We start from the raw sequence: 22,797 nt of genomic DNA, 5'->3' as shown, positions 1-22,797 counted from the left end.
AGGAAGAAATAATCCAGAGCGAAGCTGGAGCATTGAAAACATGCTCTCGGGTGATATTTTGAGCCATAATTCAGCTGGGAATGGGATGGGGATGAGGTCGTGACCATGTTGGATTGTCTCACCAGCAGAGTTTGACCGGTCACTGGTGTTGCTAATATCAATGCAGTTAGTACAGAGGACCTCACATACTGTACGTGACATTTTCTGCTCTGTTTTCTAAAATTGATCTGCTTTCAGACCGCAATAGGTCTCAGCAGGAAAACATGCCATATGCTCGGTGAGTCATCTGCTCTGTGTGTGTCCATCCTGCAGTGGAAGGCCAGGACTGCCAGCTTCGACAGCCAGGGCTCCTGCCCCTCGCCGCGGCCCCCCGCCAGCCCCTGAGTCACCTGTGACTCGCCAGCCCCAAAGGAGACTTCCTCCATCCTGCTGATACACTTCTTGTCTTGTCTGGTCGAGGAGAAACACAAGCCCCATCGTCTCACTCTTTCTCACTCTCCCTTTCTACCCCTCCCTTCCTCAAGTCCGGACTGCGGCCAGTCCGTTAGCGTGTCCCGCAGAGTCTTGAGTCTTTGATGGAGCAGCGCTGCCGTCTGTGTCTGAGGGCAGCTGGAGATTCACTCTACTGACGTTTCCTGTGGAACCAAGGCCAGTGGAAGATCCCACTGACTCTTGTCATGATGAAGAGAAGGATGGAGCGGGTCACCTCAGAGACACGAGTCTGTACACTGGTGAGAGAAGTCAAGCTCACGGCTGGACTGACATGACTGCTTCATAACGCGCCTGCCGCGAACACTACTGGACAAACACGTCGCCCGGCTGCACTTTACGTTTCAGCTCCCTCTGTTTGTGTTATGGAGAGACCTGATATAATGAGACATCTAATAACTGTCTCCTACTGCAGCCGAGCACAGCGGCGTCCTGGGGCCAGATGGGGAAACTGGAGCTTGTCAGGCATTAAAACCCTAGAATTACCATAATAATTGTATTACCTGAACAAGATGATCATCAAAGCCATGCTGTAAGAAAATAGGTTCAATAACACCCAGACAAATGCAGAAATTATGACAGGAATGACGGTAAAACTAGTGCGAAAAAGCAGATCACTCTAGAACAAATCTACAGCTGTGGTGTTTAGAATATAATTGTGATGCAAGAATATTGACTCGACCGCTGAAAATAAATTCATGTGACTATCCTCTGAACATGCAAAAATAAAACTCCGGGTTATGACCACAGTAGAAAGAAAAATCATGGGTCAAATTGTACTGTTGATTCATGGAGCAATATTACATGAAAAAATGAACCATATATAGCCATGGATGAAATGTTAGCCATAGATCTTACTGGACAACAAAATAAAGAAAATCAAAGTGTCATATAATAGTAATAAACTCTGGAAAATTTTGTAACCTGAGCAGATTAAAGTAATAGATGTACAAGACAACAAATAAAAAGTCACACATAGGAATATTAATTCCTAAATACGAAGCTAATGTAGTGAGGACTAAGTGTAATTACACAATGAAAATAGTTAAAGCACAACAATTAACATGATGCAAGGTGAATAAATCATTTGAAGTTGCTATGAAGCCAGGATGTTTGAAAGTTGATTTTTAATGAGAACAAATGCGTGTTTTTTCAACTGGCCCCAACACCCTGACAAAATAGAGGTATGACAGGTTAAAAAACAGGTTAGTAAAAGATGATAGATGAAGTTGCACCACAAAACAGCACAAAAATTTTCACACGATGTCAAGCTCTTCTTTGTTTGCTCTGAAGCGACAAGAGGTTTCAGACCTGCTTCTGCTCACGTAGGTTCCTTCCACATCTGCATTCAATGTCTTTTTATTTCATGATCTGTTGACAGAAAACTAAACCGTGGTACTGTGTAGCAACAGAAATGAATCCCGGCTGATGGTCCCGTGAGATGGTCCTCAATGTTTGGACCTGTGTCAGATTTTGAGCACAAACGGAACACAGCGTCCGAAACCCACGTTCAGCCGATTCTACTGTAAAAGCTCCAAAAGGTCATTGTGAAGTCTATCAAGGTGTTTCTGAGCGTCTCCGGATCTGCTGCGTTTATATTTCCAGGAAAAAGCCCAGCTGCTTTCATTCAGCCATCCTCCATTAGCGTGATCACACGCGCCTGTGGCCGAGGCTGCTGCATTTATTTCTGGACCAGGCCTGGTCTGACTGACATTTCAGGCCTGGCGTTGGCTGGACTGCACCTGGCAGCTGCAGATACCATCAGGACAGGAAATCTGAAACTTCAGCTTGATATCATGGCAGGAAGAAAAGTAATCCCATTTGCTGTTTTCTCCAGGACATTTCCTGTTTACAGAGCTGGTGACGGCCTGGTCTTTCTGCCGGATGTGGCTGAACCCTGCTCAGCTGGTTTAGAATGGCGGAGAGAAGATCTGTATGTGCTCACACCCCCCACTTGGTGGTGTCACTTGAATTGTGTCTGCAGCTTCTTAGCTCAGTGTGACAAACAGTCAACACGTGGTCCATTCTTGTCTCAGCTGGCTGGTCTAGTATCAGTCCTGAACACAGCATCCTTACTGTCACATGTTTCTAAAGCGAGAGTCAAGTTTTAGAAATGTGGTGATGTTATTTTCCACCAGAGGGCGCCCTTGTCCCTTATCTGAATCTTGTTTGTTTTGTGAAAACCCAGTCCTTAGACTCTGAAGAACCTGGACTGACGTACGAATGGTTTTGTGCCAGTGCCCAGCTCCTCTCTGCTGTCAGCCCCTGCTCTGCTATCTTCTCTCCTCCAAAGAAGTCACAGTGAGAGACTGAGCTGTCGGGACAGGAACACAGTAGTGGTGAGGGGCCGCGTCAGACCGTCGTGTCTCGGGTGAGTTCACAGAGAGCAAAGGCTGCTGTGGCGCGAGACAGATACTGCATTGTGGGGGGGGGTGAGCGGCAGTGGCGTCACAGCGGTGGCATTTTCCCTAATTGGCGTCTTGTTGTAGACTGAATGAGTCAGAGCTTTATTTTCTTCTTGACGTGGCCCACTGCGACGCTAGCGTCACCACTGGTTCTGAAAAAACAGTCCAGGCCAAGCTTAGTTATCGTGATTGAACACTTGACATCAAGTTGTGTCTTGAGGTGTTAGGATTTGGTTTTGAGAATCATCCTGTGAGTTTGTTCTGAACCTGAGTCAGCAGAAGAGTCTCTGACCATCATTGTTCAGGTAGATACCTCTTCTATCAGGTCCATGTTTCATCATTCATCATTACAGACAAAACACATTTCTGTCAAGAGTGTCAAAACGTTTGCAAATTTGATAATCTAGATCTGTTTATTTGCTCTTTATCAGTTCTCCCGAGGTCATTCAGCCATATTTTATTTTTATTTTAACCTTTAGCATATTGTTGGTGACTTCAAACATATGGTCGTTTTAAGTTATGAATCCACGTTTCAGAAAATTTTGTTAGACCCTAAATAATGTGTAGCAAAAATGATAAATAAGATGAAAAATAGCAGTATAATGTTCCTTTCCGTTCTTTCAGTGTTTTATTTCAAAAGTAAAGATCACGATAGTGCGAGGAAATGTTGATATTGTTTAGTTTGAATTTTCTCTCTTCACAGATTCCTTTTTATCATGTGATCTGTGTTTGAACTTTACCTTGACTTTGTCTGAGAAACTTCCATGCATTCGATAGTGTAAACCAAGGTGTTGCGGTGCGAGTTTGTTCCCCTGTGGTCGGTGTGACTCTTAAGAGTGTAATCTAAAGTGACGTCCCTCTCTCTTGTTTTATCAGTGTGGTGTGTAGATCCAGTTAGTTCTTCGGAGCCTCTGTCGACTTGTTCTCCCTCCAATTGAAGCGGTTTTTCTATGACACATTTTGTATTCGTGAGCGTAGACATGTCTGAGAAACTGTTCTTGTAATGACGCCATGTTTTTGATTCTAAATGCTGATAAAGCGAATCTCTTTGTGTTGAAAATATCTCAGTATTTACAGCACGTCCTCCACCTCTCTCCGCACAACCCAGAGCCGTTGTTGTTTTCTCCCACTGAGTGTGGCGTGTTATCGGTTCTGTGACATATTTCTTTCTCTGATTAAACGACTGTAGAAACGCTCCTGTGCTGCTGCGTTTGTGGCTGCCGACAGCCAGAGAGCTCACAAGCTCATAGGAAATGAGATTTCTGTCTGGAATGAAATGAGGAGCGGAACCAGCCTCTGCAACGTTTCTGGAGAACCGCGAACAACCACTGGGGTATCACTTCATGAGCCACTTTATTAGATTCACTGCAAGATCCTTATGTAAGAGTGAAGTGATGCTCCTGAAGAGAGAGGTTACTTGCTTGCATACACTGCACCATCCTGGTCATCTCTCTGTCAGCCTCCTCTGCTGCTCCTGCCTCTGTCAATCTGCATATTTTAGGATGTAAAAGTCGCGTGTCCAGAGCAGTATGCAGCAGGAGCCCCTGGATGCTGACTCGTCACTCGGGGTGAGAAGCACTGACACCATTTCTCAGGACGCTCCTTCCACATCACATTCTCTGGACACTGTCCCCGACCGTGGGTGAGTACAGGCACCACTTCTGCTGGCTCTTGTTCTATGCTGCATCCTTGCACATTCATTAACACACTCAAGTGAACTGTTGACCTGAATAATCAGGCGCTCCGAAATCTGCTGTCCTATTGTCTCTAAATGTTTCTACACACTGTAACTTTGATGCAGTGGTCTGTTTTGACCAGTTAGCACAAGGTTTGGATGCTGTGTGTTTCCCCTCTGTGGAGCTCTACTCTTTACTAAAACAGTTAATGAGGACGGTTCCGTCAGACCAGCAGTTTCCTCTTCATGCTGAGTCTGTAGATGATCTGGTAGCCGTCGTCCCAGGCGTACAGCTGCTTCTCCTCGGGGTTGTACTTCAGACTGGCGTGGGCCCCGTACCTCCGGGGGAAGTAGAGCAGCGGCGCTTCCTCACTGGTGACCACGTCGTTGACGTCAAACACACATTGAATCCTGGAGCGACTGGGCAGGCGGGTGTTGTAAACAACATAGATGGTCCCACAGGTCACGAAGGCCGCCTCCGCGTTGTCCCGAGGGCAGCGGGTGTCCCAGATCTGCTCTATATCGAGTGTGGCGGGGTCCATCTTGGCGAGGTTGATGGTGGCTTCGCTGTCAGTGCTGGCGAACAGCAGCCAGAGGCCTTCGTCGTCTGCTGCCAGATCCACCAACGTCTCTGGGTTCAGGCTGTAGACGCTGGTGTGGCCCTGGATGGGGAACATGGCCGCGTCCGACACGGACCTGCTCAGAAGGTCATACTTGACCACCTGCAGGTCGCTGCCGACTTCCTGCTTCACAAAGAACAGATAATCGTTGTAGACGGCGCTGCCAGAACCGGTCCACTCAGACGGAAGCCGGATCACTCGGCTGTTGTTGACTCCAGCGGAGCCAGCGAACTCTCTCACTGAGTCGTACTGCAAGACCTGGTCTCCGGTGGTCCCGTTGAACAGGTAGACTTTGGACGAGCGCGGGTCTCTCACCCACATGCCTTTTGGACCACCGACTCGCTTCAGGATCTTCACCGATCTGATGGCGGAAATGATTTCCTCACAGTCTGCGGAGACACAAACGTCCATTTGTCAGAATAACCAGAAGCATCTGTCTTCAGAAGATCATTGGCTCCACTTGGAACAGACCTCAGCTTACTGTGGTGAAAACCTAGCTCCAGTGGAGCGTCTCTGAGAGGCGAGGTAAAGGAGCTTCGTTTCATAATAGAGCTGCCTGACTGACAGGAAGCTGAGCGTATACAGTGAGTGTCAAGGCATGCGAAGGTTGAGCAGCACAGAAGGCCGGACTCCTCTGCGATCTGTTGTTTGTTCGTATGATGTGACTCTCGACACAGTGTCACATTTTTGACGTGAATGTCTTTAAAATGCAGGGAAAGGTTCATTTTCTGCTTCGTCCTCCGACAATGGTGTAACCAGAACCAGCTCTGTTCCAGAGCAACACGGCTGCCTGGAACTCAAACAGGATGTTTGAGCATTTCAATTCGGTGCTGCCTTCAGATGGCTGAGACCTTCTGCTGGCATAATTGTGGTCTGAACTTTAACTTAAGTTTTCCACTCCGAAGCCCAAATTATCCTGGAATTATGGCGAAGAAAGGAAAAAAACAACAGGAGCGTATGGGCCTGCAGCATCATCAGCGACCGCTGAAGTTCGCTCAGGAGGGAAGTGGGCTCAGGAGGATGCAGAGAGGAGGACAATACGTGCGATGGCGTGCTGCGGCTGAGAGGCTCGCACAAAGGGCCAGGAGGGACGCTTTGTCCACAGATGTGGATCAGCTGTTCTCAATGCAGGTTGGTTTTTGGGGTCACTAGACACAGAGCGTGGCAACAGCCCACAGGCCGTGCTCTGTCCTGATTCTGAGTCCAGCACGTGGACCGGGCATCAGCCTCCGCTCTGAAGAGCAATGGTTTGTTTTACTTGTTGCTGATCCTGAATAACGTGTGCTGACGTCAGCGACTTCCTCTAAGGCCGCTCAGTGCCTGCTGCACAGCACTTGGTCTTGACCTTTGATCTTTCATGTCTTCTTGTTGAGTTGTCTAGAGATGTCAAACATGGCATCTCACCATGTGACTGACACATTCTTGTGACTGTTCCTCGTGATGACTTGCATCACAGGGAGTCGCTAGGGCGCCAGTCCTGTCTCCGCAGCAGCTTTTAACACTGCTGTGAGTTCGACTCCTGTATCTTGTCAATGTTTGGAGCAGCACGTCTCGGGATCAGAGGATTATGAAGCAAATGTGGAGCTCTAACAGCAGATTTGGGAGGATGAGAGAGTTTCAGCAGAAAGTGTCTTGGAAAACACGTGGCCCTGCCAACTTAGAGCAGCGAACCGTCTCCCCCCAGCAGCTCAGACTGAAGTGATTCTTCTCATTCGTAGGCTCACCAGAGACACTGGAGTGCAGCTCCTGCCAGTCCTCCTCCTCTGCTCGACTCTGCTCAAGACCCCAGACCCCCTGCTCCACCACCTTGTCTGCCTTCTTGACACAGGCCCGAGGAGCGGTCTGGCTCTCCACGTAGTCCATCTCCCGCTCCACCCGCTCCACCCGGACTGCGGCGCCGTCAAGCTCTTCCAGCAGCTTCTCGTGCTCCTTCTTCAGTGCCGCCATGGCATCAGAGCTCAGCTTCTGGAAGTCCAGCAGGTCAGTGTGGTATCGGCGTGACTGTTGGTGCCACAGATGCATCCGGTCCTGGTGCAACATCCAACACACAAAAATGATTTCTACTGGAACAAAAAACACACTTCTGCTGGCACACAATGGTCCTGTAGTTACGATCCTATTGGTTCTCTGTGGACATGAGTGGACAAGGTGCATCAATTGAAAGACTTCAATTCTAAATACCATTTTTCTCTCTTGTGCTCGTTTCAATTATTTCCCAAACAGCTCTTCTTTAAATGTTTGTCAGATGTGGCGTTTGTTTGATAGTTAAATATTGTTTCCCTCACGTGAGGATTAACCTCTGGCAGACAGGTTATTCTCTACTACGTCGCAGACAACTTTCACGTCAGGCCGACGACACCAGTTTATTCTCTTCCTCCCCTCACTAACACTCCGGATGCCGACTGCCTCGTGCTCCATGATCAATCTCTGAGCGGAACGTGTGAGTTTCAATCACAGAGCTGAATCTAGTTTGGCAGCTGACTTGTCTGCAGCCAGAAGTAATAACTGGCAACGCTGCATTTCATTGTTCTCTCTGGATGAGGAGGTGAGCCGAGCAAGATAGAAACAAGCTCCACTCACTCTGCTGGAGCATATGATCAGCCGTCCACTGTAGTTTGACCTGAAAGGAATTTGGGCTTGACCCCGGCTGATCTTTCAGCAGCACACATGAAGAGAGAGAAAGGTTTCATGTTGTCGGACGCCCCAGCAGGGAGTCGGCCTCCGCTGCTCCACCACAGAACCCCCTCCCTTCAGACCTGCAGCCTCTCTGTTCTCCTCTTTTGGCCTGGGATTTTTGCTTTGTCGAGCAGGGTTTGCACATTTGTTTATCTCAAAATACATGCATTTGTGTTACTTAAAGGTGCGTTGTGTCAAATTAAGAGATGCTGCCCGCTTCTGAGCGTTACTCATCCCGTTCCCCTGTTTTATTCCACTCATTTCTCTCTTGACATCTGTTAAACTTCTGTATCTGCCCCTCCACTTGACAACATGACAGTGATTTGGATCTTCTTATATTTGGACAAAGATGCCCAGTTTTTGCTCACCACAAACGTTTCCACACCCCGCTGAGACACTCACAGGTTTTGGGTTCAGCGTGTGCCGACACTATTTCCTCCCGCAGAATGAAAATACAGGACATTAAACACAGCAATTTCCTCCCCGAGCGCTTGGCTGAGACACAATCTCTTACTACCTTTGAACAACACAGATCTAGTTCTCATTATTGCTGTGTCATCATCTTGAACGGTGCCGGAACTCTAATGTATTCTGACAGAAAGTGCATCCTGCATGCTTCCAGCAACGCTCCCCCTCAACCCCCCCTCCCTCCCAAGGGCCACTGCAAAGTTGATGAGCTGGGTAGAGATCGCATTAATTGGCCTACACATTAAATTCAAATTAAGGAGGGAGGAGATAAATGGACAGTATAGCAGCAAGAATGTTCAGTTTTCATCCGTCCATAGCCAGCCTCGGTGCCGTTACCTCAATGGCCAGTAATCTGTTCTCCAGATAGTCCATCAGCCCCTGGTGGTAGCTGTACTGGGCTGCAGCCAGCACCCAGGCGGCCGAGACCAGCAGCAGGCTCTTCATAGCAAGCCGAGCACTTGGACGGATGAGGTCTCGGGTGGGTGTGAAGAGAACTCTCCAGGTTTCAGAGCAAAGTCTTCACTCGGCGAGTGAGAGGCCGCCCCGTCTTTCCCCTCTCACTTTGCTGGAATGTTTTCTCAAACTCTCTGGGAGGAGCTTCCAGTGAGCTCCCCTCTGTGTGCAGGTCCAGCAGCCGGATTGGAAGTTGGAGGAGGAATAAAGTTCAACTCAGCTTTCCTGTCTGCTGAGGTTTCCACACTTCATGGATGTTGTTGGTGGCCTCAGACCAGCTGCTGTTAGAGACAGGACTTCACACTCTCACTTCCATATCCCTGTCAAACTGCCTGCCTGTCCTTCAGCCTACTGCCACTAGTCCACCTCCGGACCGACCTGACCCACCCACCCTGCTCTGGCATGTTGGCTGGGATGCAGGAGGGGAGCATGAGGAGTGGAGACCGTAGATTCTCCACACGTGGCTGCTGCATCGTGAGTCTTTCCTAGTTATTGAAAAATAAAGCTTTATCTTGGAGAGCAAGACGCCACTCCGTTGCAACAGACTGCGGCGGAATTCATTACGGTGTATTAATGTAAGCCTCTCCTGAGGGAAATCATCTCACCCAAGTTGAGGTGGGCAGGGAACACTTGGCCCACACGGTGAACGCTTGTTGCTACAGCGCCAAGTGTGGTCGCCCGCTGAATTTCAGATGCTGAAGTACGATTAATGCTGCTGTGCTGGAAGGCAGCAGAGCTTCGGGAGGAATTTACAAGTTAAACTGAAGGTCAGATGAACTTGAATTGAAGCTGTTTATCATGCTTTTTAGCACCATTTAGATCAATTCAATTTACAGTACAACAGAAACAGTAGCACTTGCTATTTTGCTTCAGTCGACAGCTTTACCTCTTTTAAACACTATATCAATCGCATTACACGTGGATGTAACCATTGTGATGCTCTGCTCCAAATGAGCCTTGGTTGAGACACAAGAGGATGATGCATGTCATTGCCGGGAGAGTACGGGTCTGAGGAGCACTTGCCATTGAAATGCATTAGCAATGCCAGACTCAGGATACATCACTCAAAACTGAATTATCAAACAGGTTTGGTAGAGTTAAATCCGCCGTGAGTACTGAAAAAAAGGTCTGTTCTAACTTCCCTCATCGTAAAGCATTTTGAAAGGTTTTGCAATTCAGGGAAATAATGCCATCATCCAAACACTAAATATCTGACATTATTCTGTTGTATTTCAGGCACCAGTTGCAGCATGATGGTGCCTCCTCACCTCTCTATCCGTTTGCTGAAGGAGATGTTCCTGGTAAGTAGACAGTCGCCAATACTGTGCTTTGCTTGGAAGCCTCCCTCTGTCGTGTTTTAAATAGCTTTGGCGCCCTCGTGTGGCCAGGAAGGTGAGCTGTCGCGCTGGAATCAATAGTTCTCATAAGAATGGTGCGTATTAACTTGATCGCGTTGATTATCGACGAGGGCGCATGAATCAGGGATCGAATCCGATCACAAATATTTACTGCTGTCTTCTTATGAGAACTGCTTCTGGTCCTCAGTAGCGCCTCTGGGATCAGGACTTCGATTGGTGACACGCGCAGACGCGTCGTCATGGCAACAAAGTGGCGGCTTGACGCGCACGTGATCTTAACCGCGGCCTTATTTCATCTCGGTGCTTGATTGATAAGAGTCATTACAGTTTTAAGGCCCGTTTGTGCCAGTCAGACAAATCCATTTCACTCTGCAGGGATTTTTTAATCTGTCACTCGTTACAGGCTTAGTTGCATTATCGAGTGCTGTGGCGCCATGAAAGGGCAAACACCCTTCAAGGCTCCTGATGCTTCGCTAAGCTCCGAAATATTGGCGGGTGGCAGCTAATACTGTTTGATGAGTTTCTTTTATTCCAATAATTCACTGCGTCTGCCTGAATGGAAATCGCTGTGCGTCTTGTCTCCACTAGATGGCGTCACTCAGCTGAATCTGTGCGCCTGCTGAGAGGAGCCGGTGATGCTGGTTCACTTCATTCACGCGTTTATGATGTCATCGGTGAGTGTCGGCACCTTTCTCTGTCGCTGCAACACGTGGAGACACAGCACAATGTCGGTGTGTTTATGCTGCACAGTTAAAGACAACAGCAACATGCAGGTACCGTCATTTCCACACAGAGAAATGTGTTGTTTTATCACATAAATATACACATTACATGAAAACTGCCGTGTTGCTAAAACAATTCACACACACACACGGCACACATGGATAGGCCACACCTGTCCAGGTGACCATTACTGCCCCTGGCAGCCTGGCACGGGAGAAAGGAAGTGGGGAGTAAAAGTGAATTCTAAAGCATAAACTGACTGACCATGCTGCTGCCGTGCCTTCACTAAACACACACCTGGCTGAGACCAGTCAGCGTGGGACTTTCTGCTGGTGTTGCTCCTCCAAGCTGAAGAAAGGAAGGCGGGAGGGATGGCAGAGTGGGAGGAGGGGGGGAATGGGAGTTGATAAAAGTGCTGTGGGAGCTGCTGTGACTTCAGTGTGAGAGAAGGCGAGGGCCGGGGAGAGAGAGCCGAGAGCTACCTGTGGAGTGAGAGGAGGAGCCGTGGCTGTCATCATCCGCTCCTGCTGCGCCTTCACTTCTCAGTGTGAGAACCAGCAGGAGAGACCAGGGATACATCCATCTCTCACCCCCTCCGACTCCTCCGCTCTGGACGTCCCACCCACCCTCTCCTTCCTCACCCTCTCCTCCCCCTCCCCAACAGGGCAGAAAGCGTGAAAAATCTCACTAATGGGTTTATTTGCTGTCAGATCTGTGCTGATCTCTGGTTCCCCTGCAGCGTTCTGCTCTTTCATCGTTGACTAAGTCCTGCCCAAGAGCTCATCCAGAGGAGAGCTGTCAGGCTGCTGGAGCACACTTTGGGACACTCACTCACTGGACCGCAGGGTGAAGATGAGGTGTTGGGCCGGGCCTCTGGCTGTGCTCACTGCACTCTTTTGGACTCACTGCGTCCTACTGGATACGGTTGACGGCAAGAAGGAGAGGAAAAGGCAGAAGGAGACCCCCCCACAGCACACAGAGGCCTACAACGCCACACTCTCCAACAGCGAGGAAGTTGGTGCAGGTGCAAAGGTACCGAACTCTTTAGATGTCTCTATCGTTTGGCTCTGTAAAACTTCTTTAGTTTCAATCAACTCACTGTGAGGCAGAGAGCCACAGGTGGTGTTATTTGTTGGTATTTTTCTGAGGCTTTTTGACAGAAATCTCTCATCTGTTCTTTGTATTTTCTAGTTTCATCATTTCAATGTGTTTTATTAGATGCTACTGTTTGTATTGCTTCACTGACAGTTGGTTCTTTTCTGGCACGCGAGTGCAGTATGAGTGTAGTGAGCATGCTCCCAGAGGGTGGCAGGCCTTGACAGAGGACATTGGTGAGACGGTGCTTGAGATGGTGTTCGCTCCTTCGTGCGGCCTCACTGCGTGTGTTGGTGCGAGATTCAGCTGCTCTCTGTCTCCGCGCTGCCCGGGTCACTGGCTTCGCATGTCTGTGTGTGGTGCGCGCGACTCCAGCTCTTCCAGCTCCTCACTTCTTGTCAAGGCCAGCCGCTTCAGTTTTGAGGCAAGGATTCGGGCCGGGCAGGTGTGCCCCTGTGGGTCAGACCTCAGACGGCGAGAGCGACCCGAGACGTGTGAAAGCTTCACTGATGACTTCCGGAGGAATGCTGGGAATGTGAACATCTGAAGACACGATCGATGGATCAATTAGAGCTCCACAGGCGTCTGACACCGGTCTTCCTGCCCTGCTGAGCAGATTAGAAAAGGAGGGCACATGTTCCACTGCTGCTGCTGCAGGTCCTGGACTGGACCGGACCGCGCCTCTGTAGCGAGTCGGGAGAGGGCCTGTGGGGTTCAGGTTTTCCCCGCTCGTGTTGTGAAAAAGTCCTTGAGAGTCGGGCCAGTGGTCCGGTCCGAGCAGCTAGAGTCTGGCTCTGTTATTTATTGGTGTATTGCAAGCGTATCATATTTTGCAAGGGTCGTCCAGCAGCCTGTTTGTTTAGCTTCCAGCCCACCCATTATGTTGGCATTCAATATCAGCCTCAGTGGCCCATAGACCAGCGCTGACTTCAGCTGCGAGCAGTGGCCTCTGGAATCCCATTAAAGCCTGCCAGTCAGGTCTCCTCCGCTCTCCCCAGCCCGTGTAAAAGCTGTGAAGGATGACCCTGCCGGTGGAATGCACCCCACCGGGGCTCCACTCCTCTGTCTGGTCCCTGCGGGAGAAGAGGGTCCTCCTCTGCACGCCCTGGGTCCTGCTGCTGTGATGTAATTAGTGGGCGAGTGAAGTGGGTTGACGGTTAAAGACCCGTGGCCCAAGTCTTTCCCAGCTCATTGATTCTGTCATTCACAGGACTCGCTCTGACTCCGCTGTGTCTGGGACATCCGATAGGGGCGGTGCGGCCCTGGAAAACTGGGGCAGCATGCCGTGTAAGCCCCTCACAAAGCCTCATAGAAAGGGTCCTGAAAGAGAACACCTCGGTGAGGATTAGCCCCCGCACCCCCACCTCACCCCCCCACTCCCTCCCTCGCATTCTTTTTCATCTCATCTCCTACAATCACGGTATAATGACATAATCGCTGTGAAGACGCGCTGTCGAGCCAGAGGGTGTCTCAGCGGACACCCTGGGCTGAGGGAGGAAGTGGAGCCCGCGCATGACGCCGCTCGTGTGAATTGCCAGGACTCGTTTTGTCGTTGTGGAGTTGACTTGCGCCACTTCCTGCCTGGTGGTCTGTGACTCCCTCCCATCCCAACCTCTGGAGTCAGTCTCCTGAACCCACACTTGTGTGACGTCACATGTGACTCAGGTAGCTGCAGCCAGGACTCCTACCTCAGCAGCTCCCCTGACCTCCCATGGGGAAAATGATCACCCTCGTCGCTCTGAGCTGTAATTTGTTCCTGAAACATCTGTGTGTTTCACAGCAGCTACTTTCTCCTGTGAACACACCGAGGTCCCCCACATCAGAGAGGGAGGTTTTCCTTTTCTTTTGGTGCATGTCAGCTCTGCAACACTGCAGGTGAATCTACGGCTCAGACGTGAAGCGTCGTGTGTGCTGTCTGTGAGGCGGGGGCGAGGGCGGCGGAGCAGGGAACCCTGGTGTCTTCTTCCTAACACTTGAGGAAACAAAAGATGTTGCAACAATAAGTCTGATCTGTGTTTACGCCGACAGGACTTATGATGATTTTAGATGTGGACAGGTCAAAGTTTGCCTCCGAGGTTTGGCTCCACAGTTCTCATAAGTGAGTCTTCTCTCATTCTCCTTCCAGTGAGCAACACCAGTGCAACCTGTCACTGAAGCTGAGCTTCTCCTGCCTGTTGAGAAATAATGGAGTGTGAGAAGTCGGTTTCTGCCGTAAATCTCCCAAGTGTTCTTCCTCACTGAAGCGCAGCCACGTGGAACTTCACGCGTCGTGACTTGGGCGCCCCAGAATTCTCTGTGTGTTCAGGATCCCGGCCTCATGCCGATGTACAAACAAGGGATCTAAATGTTCTCCATCATCCACCCAGACCTGCCCCTGCTGCATTTGTATCATGGAGTCTGGGATCCCGGATCAGCAAAGCAAATAAGCTGCCTGTCGTCTCGCAGTGGTCGCGGCCCCCGGAGACATGTTTTAACAGTTGTGTTTATGTTTTCGGTGCCATGCTGCCCGCGGGGAAATATTTCCACATTTTATTGCTTCAAATAAATTCTAGCCGTCCTCCTCCCGCCCCACGACGTGGAGCTTAAAAACAAGAGTTGTACAAGCTGAGCCCCGACCGTTATTTTCTTTTTACGAGGCAGAAAGAGCTACCTTTGCTTCCACTCACTCGCTAATGTGAACTCCAAACAACAATCACGAGTCGATTGTTGTGACGACTCTAAATACCTTCTCAGACTATTGAAGTTTATGGTGTCTGTATTGGCGTGCTCAGTGTTCTGAGGGCCAAGGTTGTACTACGCCAGTGTCAGAGGGGTCCAGTGAGAGCTGAAGTTCGGTAGTGAGGGCCGACACTGGAGCTGTGCTGCTGTCACTGCATCATCTGAAGCAGGGTAGTGCACAGATCGACCCCTCGATGTGTTGTGTATTACTTGGTTGTGAGTGTCTCCGGCTTGTCCTCAATTTTAGCTGCGGCCCGTGTCTGACAGTGTATCGAAAGGAAGTCCAAACGCACCGACCCAACAACAACAATGACAACAGGTGCTTTTTTTGTTGTTGTTTTTTGGCTGGAGCACCAGCCCCACTAAAGTCTGTGCCCGTTCCTGAGTCGTCCTGCTGTCCAGTGAAACAGCCGTGTGTCTGTGGCAGACGAGGCGAGGCCGCTTTGAGGCGAGTGGTGAAGACAGCAGGGCCGCAGACTTGTACTCAGACGTACCTGGAGCCGAGCCGCCTGTTTGGCGTGCTGGCGCAGGGAGGAGTTGACTTAGCACCGCGGAGCGTTCTGATTCATGAACTTCATCAACATCATGGGAATGTTGGTCGTCCTCTGTCAGATTCACTCAGCTGCCTCCGATTTGCTGTTGCTGTAACATAGTAATTACTGCGACCGCTGTCTTTCTTCCTTTCAGCTGAGAAAATCCCTGCAGACAAGTTTTAATAATTTAATTACAGAGACGAGTGTTGAGGAGGATGAGGGGCCGAGTGTAGCGCTGGTATCCTGGCACTCCTCCGCTGTCACTTGTGTTGTTATGATGTCAAGATTGATGTGTAATTACATGAAGCATGTGTGGGCCCATTGTGAACAGCCACTTGAGGATGAACATCTTAATTCCGTCTGGGAGCAGACGTGAAGGAAGAGTCGCGTTGGTGAAAGAGCAGCTCGCTGCGCAGATAATGGTGAGCTGTTTGAGTTCTTGGGTTGGAGTTTTGCAGGGGGCAGAGCGTGACAAGTCCAGTTTCTCCTGATCAGATGCGTGGTATCTTCTCTGCTGGGCTTGGTCCACCGCTTCCATCCAGCCTTTACAGTGGGTGGAGTGGGTTGAGATTCAGCTGTGAGCCTGGTGGTGTTCAGGTTGCTGCTGATGCCACTGACGCACTTGCAGGTTGTGTTTTTATTTTGTCCCGCTCTGTCCGGGCTGTAATCTCCATCCAAGAATCAACCAAAACACGCAGCCGTCGCCGCGCTGGTGTTTATTTTGTCTGCTGTCGGACAGCGGGCCTGACGTGGCAGGAGACCACCACAAGTACAGTGTTGAACTTCTTATTCCAGAACATTGAGAAGACAAACAAGGGGTGACTGTGTCTGAGCAGAGGAGTGTGTTCAGCTGGCGGGTCCATGTCCTGCTGCCGAAGCTGAGACAGGACTTTCCTCAGAGGCTCACCTTCACCTCATCCTCTCCTCCATTACCACGCAAGCCGCTTGACAGTTGGCGAAGTGGAGCGATTGAAGCTTCCCATCACTACATGATAGATGGCGAGCATGTGCTGCTGTCTTCTGTGAGGAAACCTGTCAGGATCATTGCTCTGATTCTGACACGGCAGCAGGGAGCCGGTGGAAGAGAATGAGAAATGATGTCATCATACAGTAGCTTATGCAAATCCCTTTCTTCTACATACAATTTCTAATGAAAAACTGGAATGGTTTTGCTGATGCAGCTTCCCCTCGCCTGCTGCAGCCTGACTGACCTCGGTACAAACATGAAGCAGCATGGAGCAGTTGAAGAAGAAGACATCGATTTTCCTGTGAGGTGATGGCCACGCTGGTTAGTTCTGGTGAACTTGTGTGACGTATGTTTATAGTAAACCACCTTTGCTGTGGAAATCTCAGCACCAGAGCGGCTGCCGTGACGCGTCCTTATCTCCGTCCCACGCAGCGATAGAGTAATTATTAACACAAAGTTGTTTGGAGAAGAAGCTCAATCGTACACGTGGTTTGGAAACACACAAACACAGTAAATCTTTGGCACCCGAGTGTATACACTGTTTTTTATCTGCTGGATTCAAATCTCTGAGGATCTGTAAACAGGCAGTATAGGCGACCGGAAAAATGGCACTTCGTCTCAAGCGTTTGGACATGTTGATATTAAATCCACAGGAGAAACATCGCACTCGCTGCAGAAGCTGTTTCTTTGTTTTTGGAAGGTTAGACGTGGTTAGTTTGGTTTCTCCTCGGCTGCTTGGCAAAAGAAAATTGACTTGGAAGATTTGTAAATGATCCTGAATGACGAGATAAGCATTTGGACGTCTGTTCTGGAGATGCGGGAAGACTCGACATGTTTAGTCATGAATCTTGAGTTTTCATTCAGTTGAGCTCCGTCCTTGTTGTGGTCAGTCATGTCCTGTGGTGTGTCTTGCTCTCGGCCTGTCCTCATGACTTGTTCTGAGCTCCTTCCTTCTGTGATCCCTGCTCCCTCTCTCTTGGTTCTGATGAATGTGGTTTGGCACTGTTCTAAACGACTGACCTTCCTGTGGCAGATTTCCGAACACCAGCGAGTAGATCCGCTCGGATCATGGATGGACTTCGTGAAGCGACCGGTTGGAAACTTCCCCGGGAAGTGTCGCAAACGGAAACGACCACTGGTAAATCCCTGACCGCCAAAATCATGTGTCTTTGTTTACGAGTCAGAACTGTCTGTTCCTTAATACGTTTAGAAGCAAGTCACTAGTGTGCAGGGAGAAGCCCCTGAGCCCTGGGGTTCTTTTGTCCAAGTGGACAAATGGCACCTGGCAGAAAGGACGAGTAGTTCCTGTGTTTCTCCAGAATATTCTGTAGTGGAATCAAAGTACAGTGATGTGAATGAATCGGATACATTTTTGTCAAGTCAGAGCGCAGTCTGTTCTCAAGTGTACGATCAAGAATGGCTGTGAGCACCTGTGTAGTTTCCCTGGCAGAACTGCCGAGTCTCTGCTTACAGATATGTGAACGGCATATTCAGACCTAGTCGGCCACATGAATGATTCTGTCTCGAGAGCAGCGGAACCTTGGATTCAAGATGGACTTCTTGTTTTTACTGAGATTCAGCAGGATTTTCCTGAATCATGCATTTGTCTTTCTGTGATGATCTTCTGTAGCCGGGCCCACCAGGTCCACCAGGTCCTCCAGGCCCGCAGGGCCCTCCTGGATCCCCAGGAGCTGAAGTGACCCAGGAGGTTCTCCTGCAGGAGTTCAAAGTACTGATCAAAGGTAAGTGAAACATGTACAGCAAAGCCATTCTGAGGACCATCATTGACCCAGAGGTTTTTCCCGGTAGAGGCTACGGAGAGACGAGCTGCGGACAGACAAACCAGCCCCAGCCAGCTCCCCAGCACTCTCCTCGCCCTGGAGGGGCCGTCCACCCACCGGCGGATAGAGGAGGCCTTCCACTGCAAGTTGAAGGGCCCTGTGGTGGTTGACAAGAAGACTCTGGTGGAGCTGCAGAACTTCCAGACAGTATGTTTAGTCGACATGTTTTTGAACTGATTCATCTTTTTCCCTTCGCATGCGCCTAAAAACAACTTTGACTAATCCCTCTTGGCACCGCTGCGCGGCCCATTTACTGCTCAGGTATTGGGCTTTCGTAAAACATGCTGTGCCATGTCGGCATGACGACTCGCTCTTTCGTTAATCTGCCATTTCTGTTCGACACGTCGTCGAAACTGGACACAAAAGCTTCTCTGTCTCTGACTTGGAGTCGAGCTTGGAGAGGACAGAAATAGTGTTTCTCTCATATGAAAGAATGATGCTGTTCTGTGGCTGACGCAGCATGAGGAGGATGGATTAGCTGTTGACTCACTGAGGCGCATCCTGACGCCGCAGCTTCACCACTGTCGCTGCTGAACACTGAGGCACTCAGGGGGAGGGTCAAACTGGTGGACACCTTCACTCAGCAGCTCATCTCTGTTGTCTCCAGCCTCCAGCTAAAGGAGCCTTCCTCAGAGGATCGGGCATGGACCAGTCCACTGGGAGGTTCACGGCCCCCGTCACCGGGATCTACCAGTTCTCAGCCAACGTGCACATCGGTAACCACCCTTGCTCCTCTGTGTCTGCTGTGTGAACCTTCATGGCACTTCTACTACGAGTGACACCAACAGCAGCGAGGACGGAACCAGAAGGGAGGATTGCAGCGTGTTTGATGTGTGTGTCCTCGGAGTGCAGATTCCAGACTTGGAATTCCTCAGCACAAGTGAAAAATGGCTGCGGATCATGAGTGGAAAAACTGGCTTCCTGCGCTGGAGCCACTGAAACTGTCCTGACGATAAATCCAACCACAGTTGCCAGTGGTCGGTGAGTTGTGATCCACATTGACTTGTTTTCTCTCCTCCGCAGACCACAACGAGGTGAAGAGGAGTAAAGGTCAGCTGAGGGCCAGAGACAACGTGCGGGTGCTGATATGCATCGAGTCGCTGTGCCACCGCTACACGTGAGTCACACTCTCATCTGTTCTGGAGGTCACGACCTCCTCACAGCCCCGTGACGGTGGCACCAGCGCTGCTCCCGCTGAGGTGACGCCTGGCGACAGTAACCCGTGTCGTCCAGGTGTGGATTGAACTGCGAGCAGCGAGCGCTGTCATCTGTTACATTTTCTTTGGAACCACTTTGGCATTTCCCTTTTCTGTGCTGCCCCATTAACCTCTGGACATCGAGCGTGGTGGAGATGGCTGCTGTCATGGGGCGGACTCGTATTTCAACCAGACTGTTTACACAACTCCGAGAAAATTGTTCAAATCAATTGCTGGAGTTGGACACGGAGCCGTGACTTCCCTCTAACAGAGGGAGACATAAATAATGCGATCGTGGCGAGCTGCTGCCGGCCCACACGTCCGGGGGCCGTGAAGCTCCTCGGGATGGAGGGTGACATGAAGACAAAACATGATTCATTCTGCTTTTAAACAGAACCATTGGCTTCAACGGCTCCTTCAGCTGAAGCTGGGGGCCACGTGCGGGGGCCCTTTCATAACTACCTCAACTTTCAATTGTCAAAGTTGTTTTCATTTCTCGTGTCTTCCTTGTTGGGACTGTCTAATGAAAGAAAACAAGCATCACAGTTTCATGCTGACTCCTGCATATTCAGGGTGAGGTTTCCATCCCCTAATGAATTAAAACCTTTCCACAATGTCCTGCCAAAATGACCCCTCAGATCTTGACGCGGCCCCAGCAGTGCCAGTCATGAGAACATTCTAAAATAAAACAAATCGAAAAATATTGCCAAAATCACGTCCAAAATAGAATTTCCACTTGCACTCTGCTGGACGCTGGGAGGTCCCCGGCCTCTGGAGAGCCAGGCTCCTGGGTGTGGCCCCCAGAGTGCCACACCACGCAGGCCCCCCGGAACAGAACCAGCAGCCGTGACAGTCTGGCGTCTGGGTCACGGCTGCTGAGAGCAGCTCTCTGCAGAGTCCAAACTGACCGCACCTCCTTCCTGCCTCAGGTCTCTGGAGATGATTGTTGGCTTGGAAAGCAACAGCAAGATCTTTTCGGTCAGCGTCCATGGGCTGCTGGAGCTTCAGGTGAGAGCTCGTCTGAATTATCCCGCAGAAGGTAACACTCATGTTGATGCCATGTGCGGCAGGCGGGGCAGTACACCTCCATATTTGTGGACAACGCCGCCGGGGCCTCCATCACGATACAGAACGGCTCGGACTTCATGGGCGTCCTCCTGGGCGTGTAGCGGCTCTCCAGGCTCACGGCGTGGAATCGCAGTTGACCGTTGGATTCCTCCTCTTTGCCACGGTGGGAGGTGTGAGGAGGCGGCAGCGTGGTGGATGCAGACGTGGCTGCCGGGCGTTTTGGAGGACGCAGGACAGAGTTTGTTATGGCATCACGCGGCCGCTTTCCGGAGCAGGAGACGGACTACACAGGCTTTTAGGACCAGTCCAGCGTCAGTGTCGACCAAGGTTCAGAGCTTGGTTCAGTGGCACTCACAGCCCACATTACTGGTCACACTGGAGCCCACACCAGAGTTGCTCACTTAGAAAACAAATTGTTGCTTCTATCCTGACAGTTAACTGCCATAGCCAGCCGATCACTCCGAAGATGTTTTAAGGACACAAACGTGTATATTTATATATGATGCGTCTGTTTTCTACTCACAGAGAAATGTAGTATTTTTATTTTCTCACAGCGGAATCTCCCGGCTGTTGGGCGAGGAGAGTACACTGGATGGTGAATATATGAGACCTAACAACCTTCGTATTTATGTGTTTAGCAGCATAAATTATTAGTTTTCATCAGTAAATAGCTTGGAGCCTACACACGATGGGGTGGTGACGTCGCCAGCTCTCACTAAATGAAAACGTTTCCATTTGATATTTGACTAAATGAAGCCCTTGGTGCCTGGTTCAGGTCTGCTGGCCGCTGGCTTTAGCCCGACACAGTATTCCAGTCCTCAGCTTCTGAGTGTCTGTGTGGTTTTCAGCTGGTCATCACCCTGGATACACTGTCATTTGAAATTAAACTTGTTAAATTGTTAAAAGTGCTTCTGCATCTGTTCTGCGTGATGTACCGGTCTACGGGGGTCGACCGGTGACACGAGGGTCGAAGCCTCCAGAAGGCCCCTGGTAACTGGGTGGTCTCATAAGGCACCACAGTGAAGGTCTCAGGCTTGCTGGCACGGTGCCGTACACAGGAGGCTCCTCATGGAAGCGTTGCTGGGACGTCTCATGTCAGTGCTGCGGCCAAGACCCGACCACAAGAACCTCGCACCCACGTGCCGCTCCGCCTGACGCGCTCAGCCCGGCCGAGTCGCCTCCTGGAAAGCAGGTCCCAAGTCAAGCTGAGCAAACCTCACGTGAATGTGGTTTTCTCTCAGCGGCTTCACTTTGGTATAAAACCCCAGTAGCGGAGGGAACGGCGGCGGCGGATGCCGAACCGTGGCGGCTTGTATTTCCACAGCTGTCAGTGGTGCCGATGACGGACGAGACACGTTCCACATATTTGCTCCTTCTTGACACACACACACACTTGAGAGCCTTGATTGTCTCGTGTTTTTTCTTTTCAAATTGTGTTTAATGACAGCTATGTGAGCAAGCCGCGACGCATTCGCTGCCCCGCAGTGGAACATGGAGGCTGCCAAAGCGCTTGCGAAACCACCGCCCCGTGCCGCGGCTCTGACAGGAATTTCCCATCGCCCCATTATCGGCATCAGACAAGCTGAGTGATAGCAATTACATCTGCCCAAATGCTAAGAGCAACTGCTGCTTCTCCCGCCCCTCGGAGGAGCAGGGGGTTATGAATGGCCCCATTGTGGATGGGTGAGCTCCCAGTCTGCGCGGTCGTGAGGCCTCGATAGTGAGATCCCTCCACCTGAGCCACTGACTTGGCGGCGCTGAGGTGTGTTCACCGAGAGGCGGCCGCTTGTGTCAGCCTGACACCAGTGTGAACGCTGTGAGCGTCCGTCTCTACTGGAGGAGGTTCTCAGGGGCTTCTGAGGCTCAGAGGTGTTGCCATGACGTGAAAACACTCGGTTTGGTTGGTTTGATAGCTCTGCCTGAAGAGTTCTCCAGCACGGCTCCGATGGATCGCCGAATGTAAGATATGAAGACACCCGTTTTTTTCCTGATTTAGCAGAAATCTTTGGCAATGTTTTCGGATTCAGCAAATATTTGCTACATTTGAGACACTGCACTTTAATGTTACGTCCCATTGTTTAATCTCTAAGTGTTAAGACTAAATGCTAAATCATGAATCTAAATCTTAAACTTTGACGCCCCTTTCCTCCCCTTTCCAAGTGGATATTTAAATGTAACATTTTAGCATTGAGTTTGAACACTGACCGAGATGAAACAATGGAATGTAACATTGAAGTGTAGTGTCTCTAAAGTCACAAATAGTTGCTGAATCTGTGGAAATATTGCCAAAGATTTCTGCTAAATCAGGACAAAAAAACAGGTCTCTTCATCTTGACATTCGGCGCCCCATCGGCTCGCGTCTGCTGAGATGGAAATGAAGCGAGAGCGAGTTGATGAACTTCCTCCTCAACAAACAATAAAGCAGGGTTGTGAGCGGTGACCATAGTTGGAAGGACGGGCTTGTTTGGCCTCTGTCTTCCCTCTGTTTGTCAGTGCTTCCAAACATGGCGAC

The 22,797-nt window shown here is 50.2% G+C and overlaps 3 protein-coding genes across 4 annotated transcripts in view; 2 read left to right on the top strand and 1 right to left on the bottom strand.

Annotated features, from left to right (window-relative positions):
• syt6a (synaptotagmin VIa) overlaps positions 1-7,190 on the top strand; it is a 40,673-nt gene extending 33,483 nt beyond the window's left edge. Inside the window, exons 7-8 of one of the 2 annotated variants that reach the window (XR_008412947.1) lie at positions 313-4,536; positions 6,908-7,190. Coding sequence is in view for 1 of the 2 variants with exons in the window: in XM_053849287.1 (XP_053705262.1) it covers positions 313-384 (72 nt within the window). In the remaining variant the exon portion in view is untranslated. Of the gene's footprint in view, positions 1-312; positions 4,693-6,907 lie in introns of those variants that run through there. The other variant, XM_053849287.1, reaches the window with a different exon arrangement.
• On the bottom strand, positions 4,150-9,127 carry olfml3a (olfactomedin-like 3a). The gene is made up of 3 exons (XM_053849288.1): positions 8,670-9,127; positions 6,914-7,217; positions 4,150-5,578 (listed from the first exon to the last, which is right to left on the bottom strand). The coding sequence occupies exons 1-3, from the start codon at positions 8,775-8,777 to the stop codon at positions 4,794-4,796; spliced, it is 1,197 nt and encodes a 398-aa protein (XP_053705263.1). The 5' UTR covers positions 8,778-9,127; the 3' UTR covers positions 4,150-4,793.
• On the top strand, positions 8,797-21,153 carry c1qtnf12 (C1q and TNF related 12). Its single transcript, XM_053849289.1, has 11 exons — positions 8,797-9,260; positions 10,023-10,087; positions 10,733-10,818; positions 11,607-11,899; positions 17,214-17,318; positions 17,811-17,922; positions 17,990-18,168; positions 18,629-18,737; positions 19,045-19,138; positions 20,147-20,225; positions 20,288-21,153. Exons 4-11 carry the CDS (start codon positions 11,720-11,722, stop codon positions 20,384-20,386), a joined length of 957 nt encoding a protein of 318 aa, XP_053705264.1. The 5' UTR covers positions 8,797-9,260; positions 10,023-10,087; positions 10,733-10,818; positions 11,607-11,719; the 3' UTR covers positions 20,387-21,153.
• The last annotated feature ends 1,644 nt before the right edge of the window (positions 21,154-22,797 follow it).

This window comes from Synchiropus splendidus, chromosome 18, assembly GCF_027744825.2.
Source record: "Synchiropus splendidus isolate RoL2022-P1 chromosome 18, RoL_Sspl_1.0, whole genome shotgun sequence".
Classification (NCBI taxonomy): Eukaryota; Metazoa; Chordata; class Actinopteri; order Syngnathiformes; family Callionymidae; genus Synchiropus; species Synchiropus splendidus.
The sequence above is the reverse complement of the archived record's forward strand: the minus strand, read 5'-3'. Positions and strand labels throughout refer to the sequence as shown.

What these genes read in the sequence shown, in the direction of transcription:
- olfml3a (XM_053849288.1), bottom strand. Translation starts at nt 8,777, where the DNA reads ATGAAGAGCCTGCTGCTGGTCTCGGCCGCCTGGGTGCTGGCTGCAGCC. An exon ending in ACAGATTACTGGCCATTGAG is followed by an intron (nt 7,218 to 8,669) that starts GTAACGGCACCG and finishes ATGTTGCACCAG; the next exon opens with GACCGGATGCATCTGTGGCA. An exon ending in GCTGCACTCCAGTGTCTCTG is followed by an intron (nt 5,579 to 6,913) that starts GTGAGCCTACGA and finishes GTGTCTCCGCAG; the next exon opens with ACTGTGAGGAAATCATTTCC.
- c1qtnf12 (XM_053849289.1), top strand. Translation starts at nt 11,720, where the DNA reads ATGAGGTGTTGGGCCGGGCCTCTGGCTGTGCTCACTGCACTCTTTTGG. An exon ending in GCAAACGGAAACGACCACTG is followed by an intron (nt 17,319 to 17,810) that starts GTAAATCCCTGA and finishes GATCTTCTGTAG; the next exon opens with CCGGGCCCACCAGGTCCACC. An exon ending in AGCTGCAGAACTTCCAGACA is followed by an intron (nt 18,169 to 18,628) that starts GTATGTTTAGTC and finishes TGTTGTCTCCAG; the next exon opens with CCTCCAGCTAAAGGAGCCTT.